Source organism: Nematolebias whitei, chromosome 17, assembly GCF_014905685.2.
Source record: "Nematolebias whitei isolate Nwh7 chromosome 17, NemWhi1, whole genome shotgun sequence".
Taxonomy (NCBI): Eukaryota; Metazoa; Chordata; class Actinopteri; order Cyprinodontiformes; family Rivulidae; genus Nematolebias; species Nematolebias whitei.
Window position 1 is genome coordinate 41519164 of NC_056514.1, and position 8496 is coordinate 41527659.

At 46.1% G+C, this 8496-nt stretch overlaps 2 protein-coding genes across 2 annotated transcripts in view; both read right to left on the minus strand.

The window, feature by feature from the left end:
* arg1 (arginase 1) overlaps nt 1–1274 on the minus strand; it is a 3409-nt gene extending 2135 nt beyond the window's left edge. The window contains exons 1-2 of the mRNA XM_037691706.1: nt 1167–1274; nt 853–925 (exon numbers count right to left, since the gene is read on the minus strand). Of these exons, the coding sequence (XP_037547634.1) occupies nt 853–925; nt 1167–1271 (178 nt within the window). The 5' untranslated portion in view covers nt 1272–1274. The remainder of the gene's footprint in view (nt 1–852; nt 926–1166) is intronic.
* A 4862-nt stretch (nt 1275–6136) lies between these two features.
* The window catches only part of heatr1 (HEAT repeat containing 1), a gene marked incomplete in the record, with an annotated part of 27788 nt that continues 25428 nt past the window's right edge, over nt 6137–8496 (minus strand). The window contains 4 exon segments of the mRNA XM_037691699.1: nt 6137–6275; nt 6438–6546; nt 7836–7994; nt 8067–8221. Of these exon segments, the coding sequence (XP_037547627.1) occupies nt 6187–6275; nt 6438–6546; nt 7836–7994; nt 8067–8221 (512 nt within the window).

Consider the following 8496-nt stretch of genomic DNA (forward strand, 5'->3'; position numbering starts at 1 on the left):
GGAACTCTCAGGGCTTGTCTTAAGCTGGGACTCTGGACTTGTCTTGAATTGGGACTCTCTAAGGACTTGTTTTGACCTGGAACTCTCTCAGGACATGTCTTGACCCGTGACTCTCTAAGGACTTGTCTTAACCTGGAATTTTCAGGACTGGACTCAGATCTCGTTGTGGTACACGTTTAACTCGTCCTAACGAGTCGTGTCGTCCTCCAGTGTTATCGATGTGTTGGCACTATTTAATCCGGCGTAGTGATCAAAGTTGAACTCGGGTTGTGACTTGTTGCACTGACCTGTTAAACAACTCGTCTGGACCTGAGATGGTTCTGCTACAAGAAATGACCATATTTGGAGAAGTGGGTGGAGCTCTGAGGTGTAATCTGACACGTAGCAGCTATAAAACTATTTTTTTTATGGAAACAAACTGATTAAAAGAATAAATTCAGCTTCATGTGTTAAAAACATGTTTCAGCTGCTGCTTTGACCTTTAGCTCCTTTAGCTGATGTCCTGCCTCTTGTTTCAGCTCCTTCGGCTGATCTCAGCAGAGACAGTTTGAGGACACGTCCTGGGCGTCCTCCTGCATGTCCTGTGTGTTCCTAACTGGACACAAACATGTCATGTCCCCTCTGAGGACACAGACATGTCGTCTGTCCTCTGGTGACGTACGAGGACAATAAAACATTTTGACATTTGATTAATTCATAATCTGAACCAGTTCAGCTCCAGACCAGGACTGAGATGTGGACCAGGTCAGAGCAGAACCTGCTCCTCCAGCTGAACCTTATGAACCAAAGTAATCAGAGTAGAAGTACTCTGTTCCTTCCAGGACAGAACGGAACCTGCGGCCGCGCACTCACCCTGCTGCTGCAGACGCTGCAGGAGACCCGCTGCTCGGATCCGGTCCGGTCCGTTCTCCACCCCTCCTCTGTGCTGAACACACACACAACACAGAGGTTGACTGCACGTCCTCACCTGTCCCTGTCCTCACCTGTCCCTGTCCTCACCTGTCCCTTGTCCTCACCTGTCCCTGTCCCCATCCTCACCTGTCCCCATCCTCACCTGTCCCTGTCCTCACCTGTCCCTGTCCTCACCTGTCACTGTCCTCACCTGTCCCCGTCCTCACCTGTCCCCGTCCTCACCTGTCCCTGTCCTCCCCTGTCCCTGTCCTCACCTGTCCCTTGGAGAAAGGGGCTCCGATGATTCCCGCAGAGCGCTGAGGGAGAGGAGGATGATGAAGGCTCCGTTTGATCTGCTGCACACTCCGCGCGCTCCTCATCCTCACTCTGAGCCCGGAGCCCAGCGAGCAGCTCAAGAACTCCCCGTGACGTCATCAGCTGGCAGGTTGTGTAACAGCAGCTAAAATGTGACCCAACTGGTTCCTGTTGGTTGTTCTGAACTTTATTAGTTAACCTTTATTTAAATTGTATTTAACCTTTTTTTACATTTTATTTAACCTTTATTTACATTTTATTTATTCTTTATTTACATTTTATTTATTCTTTATTTACATTTTATTTATTCTTTATTTTATTTAATCTGTATTTAAGAAGCCATTTATTTTTAATTTACTCTTTATTTATCCAGGTAGACTCATTGAGCCACGAGAACTCATTTTCAAGAGAGACCTGTTTAGGAGCACATGGTGGGGGTTAAGGGCCTTGCTCAGGGGCCCAGAGTGGGGCGAATGAGGGTGGAGGCAGGTGTGGGTGTTTCACCTACCCCACCCACATTTTGATGTTGTCGGCACCAGGGCGTGAACCGGCGATCTTCCGATCACATGCCCACCTTCTCTAAGCTCTGCACCACCACTTCCCCTAATAAATTTAAACACTAAGAACAGAGTCTTACTGACGGAGCTGGCCTGGTGGCACCAACAGGTTCTTGTCGGGTCGATGCAGCAGGTTAGGCTTATTAAAGACAGGAATAGTAATGTTCTAACAAGTGGGGAGAGTGTAATGGGAAGATGGAAGGAGTACTTTGAGGAGCTAATGAATGAAGAGAATGAAAGACTAAGAAGAGTAGAGGTCATGGAAACTGTGGACCAGGAAGTGGGAAAGATCAGTGAGGGTGAAGTCTGGAAAGCTCTGAAAAGAATGAAGAAGGTGAAGGCAGTAGGACCTGATGACCAGTGGAGGTTTAGAAATGTCTTGGAGAGATGGCAGTGAGGGTTTTGACTCAAATAATCAATGACAAATTTGAGGGTGAGAAAATGCCTGAGGAATGGAGAAGAAGTGCTGGTGGCCATTTTTAAGAACAAGGTTGATGTACAGAGTTGTAGCAACTACAGGGGAACTAAGTTGATGAGCCACACGATGAAGATCAGGGAGAGAGTTGTGGAAGCAAGACTTGGATGAAAGGTGACTGAGCAGCAGGATGGTTTCATGTTGAGAAAGAGCACCACAGATCCATCTTTGTTTTGAGGATGCTGATGAAGTACAGAGAGGGTCAGAAAGAACTCCACTGTGTCTTTGTAGATTTAGAAAAAGCATCTGACAGAGTGCCGAGGGAGGTGGTGTGGTGTTACATGAGGAGATCTGGAGTGGCAGAGAAGTATGTTAGTGTAATGAGAGACACCGGGAGATGGATTTAGCTCAGGGGTGCTCTCTTACATTTTATAATATCTGGACTAATTCAAGTACATAATATTATACTTAATTTAAACGGATTCTTTCATTTTTCTGGACTAAGTCATATTGTGCCTAGAAGATTAAATGTGGACAAAGACGTGTTTAAATTTCTGACCCACCAACAACAGTGCGGTCTTTTATTTATCAAAACGATTTAAACACATCACACATTTTACACATTGATTGGCATAATTGATTACAATAACACAGCTTAATTAATGAGCTTTACAATGAGAAGTCATACGGCCATGATTCCTCACTTGCAGCTTGAAACAACAGACATATCCTTAGATCTTAAATTAATGTCTGCAGGCTTTAGCTTATCTTTACTGGCAGGGAAATATAGAGATGGAGTAAAGTTTAAGAAGGAAAAGTGGATACTTAGGGTTAACTAAGATAATAAAGAAAAGATGGGGAGTTATCTTGTTTGAAACCAGATAGCACGTTTCCCGGTGATTTCAGCCAGATGGTACCCGAGCGTCGACTCTTTACCTTGGTGGGGTTTCAGAGAGGTCTTCTCCTGACGTCCAGCAAGGCTGAGTCTTTTATCTCCAGGGATTTATATCCGCTTCTGACTGGCCCAGCTTCCAAAATAAACTTCCCTGAAGGATAGGATTAAGTTAAGTGGAATTTCAGCAAACGTGCTGAACTCCTGAGATGTTGAATAGGTCTTTGGCGTGATGACCTGAACCAACACTCCAGACAGGTGTCATCTTTCAGAAAAAGACCACCGTGGACTTCACCCTTGCAAAGTCACACTCTGTCTTCCTTCTCAGCAGAACTCTCTGTTCTGAACTTTTGGAACTTCTGTTCTCCCTGGAACTAGGAAGTGTCGACTTGTAAAGAGTTCTGCTTCCGGTCACTTTTGGGAAGTCCTGATTGGTTGAAAGAACCAACAGGGGTGTGGTTTTAGTGACGTCAGAGGGTCATTACAAGTCAGAAGAGATGTTTAGGAACAGACAGAGAAATGTTTTGGAGAAATGACAGACTTACAGGTGCCAGTTCTCTTGTTTCTGTCTGAGAGGTTTAAAAACATGACAGTTCGTTCCAACAACTTGTTTGCGACTGTCTCCGACTTTTGACCGACATCACACCTTTCTCATTTCAGACAGAAGATCAAAAATGCATAATTACTTTGTAACATAGACATTTAACTTGATTTCTACTTTGAATGAGGATTAAAAATCATTAATACTGTTTCACAGTTGATTTAAAATGAGTGGTTCACTTCAACATTTAAAAATGGTATGAACTAAACACACTTTTGATTATCAAGATATTGTAAAATAGTAATGATAATATGAAAAAGAGAGTGTTCTTTCAATTGATTAGTTCAGGATACAATTAGAAAGTCTCTGGATGAGCTAATTTGTATTTCTGGATTCAAATCAATGAAATAACAGTTCCTGTCCCATGAAGGTCTTCAGAGGCAGGTCTTGACCGGAGGCTTAGTTCACTACATTAGACTGGTACAGGACATGTATGAGGACAGCAGGACATGTATGAGGACAGCAGGACAGTGGTGAGACGTGCTGTAGGAGTGACAGATAGCTTCAAGGTGGTGGTAGAGTGCATCAAGGATCAGCTCTGAGCCCCTTGTTTGCTCTGGTGATGGAACGACTAACAAGGTCAGGCAGGAATCCCTGTGGACGATGATGTTTGCAGATGATGTGGTCTGTGGTGAGAACAGGGAACAAGTGGAAGAGAACTTGGAGAGGTGCAGGTATGCACTTGAAAGAAGAGGAATGAAAGTCAGTCGCAGTAAGACAGAGTCCATGTGTGTGAATGAGAGGGAGGAGGTGGAACAGTGTGGCTACAAGGAGCAGAGGTCACAAAGGTGCAGGACTTCAAGGACTTGGGGTCCACTGTCCAGGAACATGGGAAGTGTGGTAAAGAGGAGAAGAAGAGAGTCCAGGCAGGATGGAGTGATGGAGAAATGTTTCAGCAGTGATTTGTGACAAAAGGGTGTCAGCAAAGGTCAAAGGAAAAGTTTACAAGACAGTGGTGAGACCAGCTATGTTGTCTGGTCTGGAGACAGAGACATGGACAAAAAGACAGGAGACCGAACTGGAAGTGGCAGAAATGAAGATGTTGGGGTTCTTCTTAGGAGAGACAAGGATGGAGAAGATCAGGAATGAGATCATCAGAGGTACAGCACAGGTTGAACAACTGGAAGGTCAAGTTAGAGAGGACACACTGAGATGGTTTGGACATGTCCAGAGGAGGGACAGTGGTTTGGACATGTCCAGAGGAGGGACAGTGGTTTGGACATGTCCAGAGGAGGGACAGTAGGTGTATTGGTAGGATGTTAGAAATGCAGCTGCCAGGAAAAAGACAAAGAGGAGACATATGGATGCAGTTAGAGAGGACATGGAGGTAGTTGGAGTGAGGACAGGGGAGGAGGACTCGCTGTACCCCTGAAGAGGAAAAACTCTAAAGAAGAAGGATATATTACACAATACATGGGAAACTGTACTAGCTAATGGTGCTTCAATAAACGGAGTTGCCAACTTGAAAAATAATGGAGATAGCTCGTCCAGCCCAGCTTGTCGGGGTCTAAAGATTCCCTCCATCTCGTTCTGTGCCTAAGTTCAAACAATGTTTTGTGAAGGGGAACATAAGCCCGAGTGAGACTGGAAGGAGTCAGGACACACAGGACACCAAGTTCCATTGTGAAGAGCTCCTATTCAAACTGTAGATGTCGATGCTGGAACACCAGCAGAACCTGTGAAATGTCCATTCAAATATTAACTCTTCATTCTTTATCTGTGACTACAGGACCATCTACTGTAAGAGGTGAAACTGAGGACTTTACTGTCCTCCTGAAGAACATGGGGGTGTCCTTTACCAGTCTCTGGTGGACAGTCCTCTGATGGGATAGAGCTGGAATCTGCAGAGAAGAGAACTCTGGACAAAGTTTCGCCCCTCACCATCTGCATCTACAGCAGGAGTCAGTCTTGCTTCAGGGACTGACTGAGGGGCTCCTCTGTCCCCCCTGGACATTGGACTGTCCACCAGCTCGCTGGAAGGGAGACACTCTGGGGTCAGGACTTTAAGGTGGACTTAAAGGTTCTGTGTTCATTCTGGTGTCTGCAGCTGCAGGACATTCAATTTCCTCTGGGGGTTAATGAATGATCTACAGAACGGGTTCCGTCAGCTAGAACGGTCTTTAGTCCATCACATGGACACCTGTCCTGGACAGGTCTCCAGGCCATCACAGGGACAAAGTTTCACACCACTGTACCATTGATTCACCACTCAACCCGTGAAGGTTTCTGGTCTGTGGGTCAGCTTCAGAACCTTTAAGCTCCGCCCAGAAAGACTCCAGATGGGGAATCGAAACTGTGACAGCTCCAAACACTGCTCTACCATGCCGCCCACATCATAGTCCCCTCACTGATCCAGAAAACACATCTGTGAGGTTGCAGAACAGGAACCAGGCAGCAGAACTGAAGCTCCACACTGACCCTGCTGGCTGATGACATCATCAATAAAACCCAACAGGAAGTGTGGTAGAAAAGACTTTTATTAGAACAAGGTTCTGTTGGGTTTTTGTAGAACTTGTTAGAAGTAGTTCTGCAGAGGTTCTCCCAGGATGTTCTCCATCTCCTGAACCACCTTCTGGACCTGCTGCTCCACCTCTTCACACTCGTCTGAAACACAAACAATCAGCATGGTTCTGGTTCTGATGACTCATTACAACAAAGTGTGCACTAAACCAGAACCAACTGTAACAGAACTGGAACCAGAACTGGAACCAGTCCAGATCAGAATCAACCAGAACAGAACCGCTGCTTTGGACCGACTGAACTCACCCTCCATGAGTTCTGCCAAGAACGGGATGGTCTCTGGGAGCAGAACCACATAGTTCTCCTTCAGTCTGGAGGCCAGCTCCATCAGCATCACCAGGGAGGAGAACCGGACCTGAGGAGGACGAAGAAGAGGAGGATGAAGAACAGGAAGAGAAGGAGGAGAAACAGGAAGAGGAGGATGAAGAACAGGAAGAGAAGGAGGAAGAGGAGGAGGAGGAACAGGAAGGAGGAACAGGAAGAGTATGAAGAACAGGAAGGAAGAGGAGGAACAGGAAGAGGACGAAGAACAGGAAGGGCAGAAGGAGGATCAGGAAGGAGGAGGAGGAAGAGGAGGAGGAACAGGAAGGAGAAACCGGAAGAGGAGGAAGACCAGGAAGAGGAAGATCAGAAAGGAGGAGGAGGAAGAAGAACGGGAACAGGAGAAGGAACAAGTAGGAGAAACAGGAAGATCAAGAAGGAGGAAGAACGGGAATAGGAGGAGGAACAGGAAGGAGAAACAGGAAGAGGAGGAAGACAAGGAAGAGTAAGATCAGGAAGAAGGAGGAGGAAGAACGGGAATAGGAGAAGGAACAAGAAGGAGAAACAGGAAGAGGAGGATCAGGAAGGAGGAAGAACGGGAATAGAAGGAGGAACAGGAAGGAGAAACAGGAAGAGGAGGAAGACGAGGAAGATCAGGAAGAAGGAGGAGGAAGAGTAGGAACAGGAAAAGTAGGAGGCACAGGAAGGAGAAATGGGAAGAAGAGGAAGGCCGGGAAGAGGAAGATCAGGAAGGAGGAACAGGAAGGAGAAACAAGAAGAGGAGGATCAGGAAGGAGGAGGAGGAAGAGTGGGAACAGGAAGAGTAGGAGGAACAGGAAGGAGAAACAGGAAAGAGGAGGAAGCTCAGAAAGGAGGAGGAGGAGGAACGGGAATAGGAGGAGGAACAGGAAGGAGAATCAGGAAGGAGGAGGAGGAAGAGTAGGAACAGGAAAAGTAAGAGGAACAAGAAGGAGAAACAGGAAGAGGAGGAAGACCAGGAAGAAGTAGGAGGAAGACCAGGAAGAGTAGGAACAGGACAAGTAGGGGAAACAGGAAGAAGAGGAAAACCAGGAAGAGGAAAATCAGGGAGGAGGAGGAGAAAGAACGGGAAGAGGAGGAGGAAGAGGAAGGAGAAACAAGAAGAGTAGGATCAGGAAGGAGGAAGAGTAGGAACAGGAAGAGTAGGAGAAACAGGAAGGAGAAACAGGAAGAGGAGGAAGACCAGGAAGAGGAGGAGGAAGAACAGAAGAGAATAAGAAAGAATAGGAAAAAGGTGAGGAAGAGTGGGAAAGGACTGTTAAATATAATTGGATTTTAAAATTTTAATTAAAAATAGGATTCTTTAGTTTCTAGAACCTTCAGGTGGTCTCGGGTCTGGCTCACCTTTGCATCACTGTGTCTGGTCTTCAGGAGGATCTGGTAGTTCAGTGTCTTCCACTGCAGGTCATCGGCCAGCGCCACAGAGAACTGACCCACACAAGGAACCAGGTGCTGAGTGACCCGGTTTTGGTAGACCTGCGGCCCACCCAGACGGTTTTCCAGCTACATACAGACGCATGACCGGTTAGGTTCTGTTTGTTTCAACTGGTCCTGATGGACCTGCAGATACCTCACCTGGTCCACAAGCGGAACCAGCAGGGTGTCGGCCCGGTCCCGGTTCAGGAAGTTCTGAGTGTCGTACAGGAAAATCTTCTGGAGACAATCCAGAACCAACTGGAGCAACAGGCAGTTCTTCTCCTCGGACCGTTCCGAGTCAAAGATGAGCTCGTCTGAAACAAAAAGGAAGTCCAAACAAAAACAGAACATCAAAACAATGAACAGGATGTCAAAATAACAAATAAACAGGATGTCAAAACAACAGGAAATCCAAACAACAGACAGGAAGTCAAAACAACAAATAAACAGGAAGTCAAAACAACAGGAAATCCAAACAACAGACAGGAAGTCAAAACAACAAACAGGAAGTTTAAACAACAAACAAGAAATCAAAACAACAAACAGGAAATCCAAACAACAGGAAGTCAAAACAACTAACGAGAAGTCA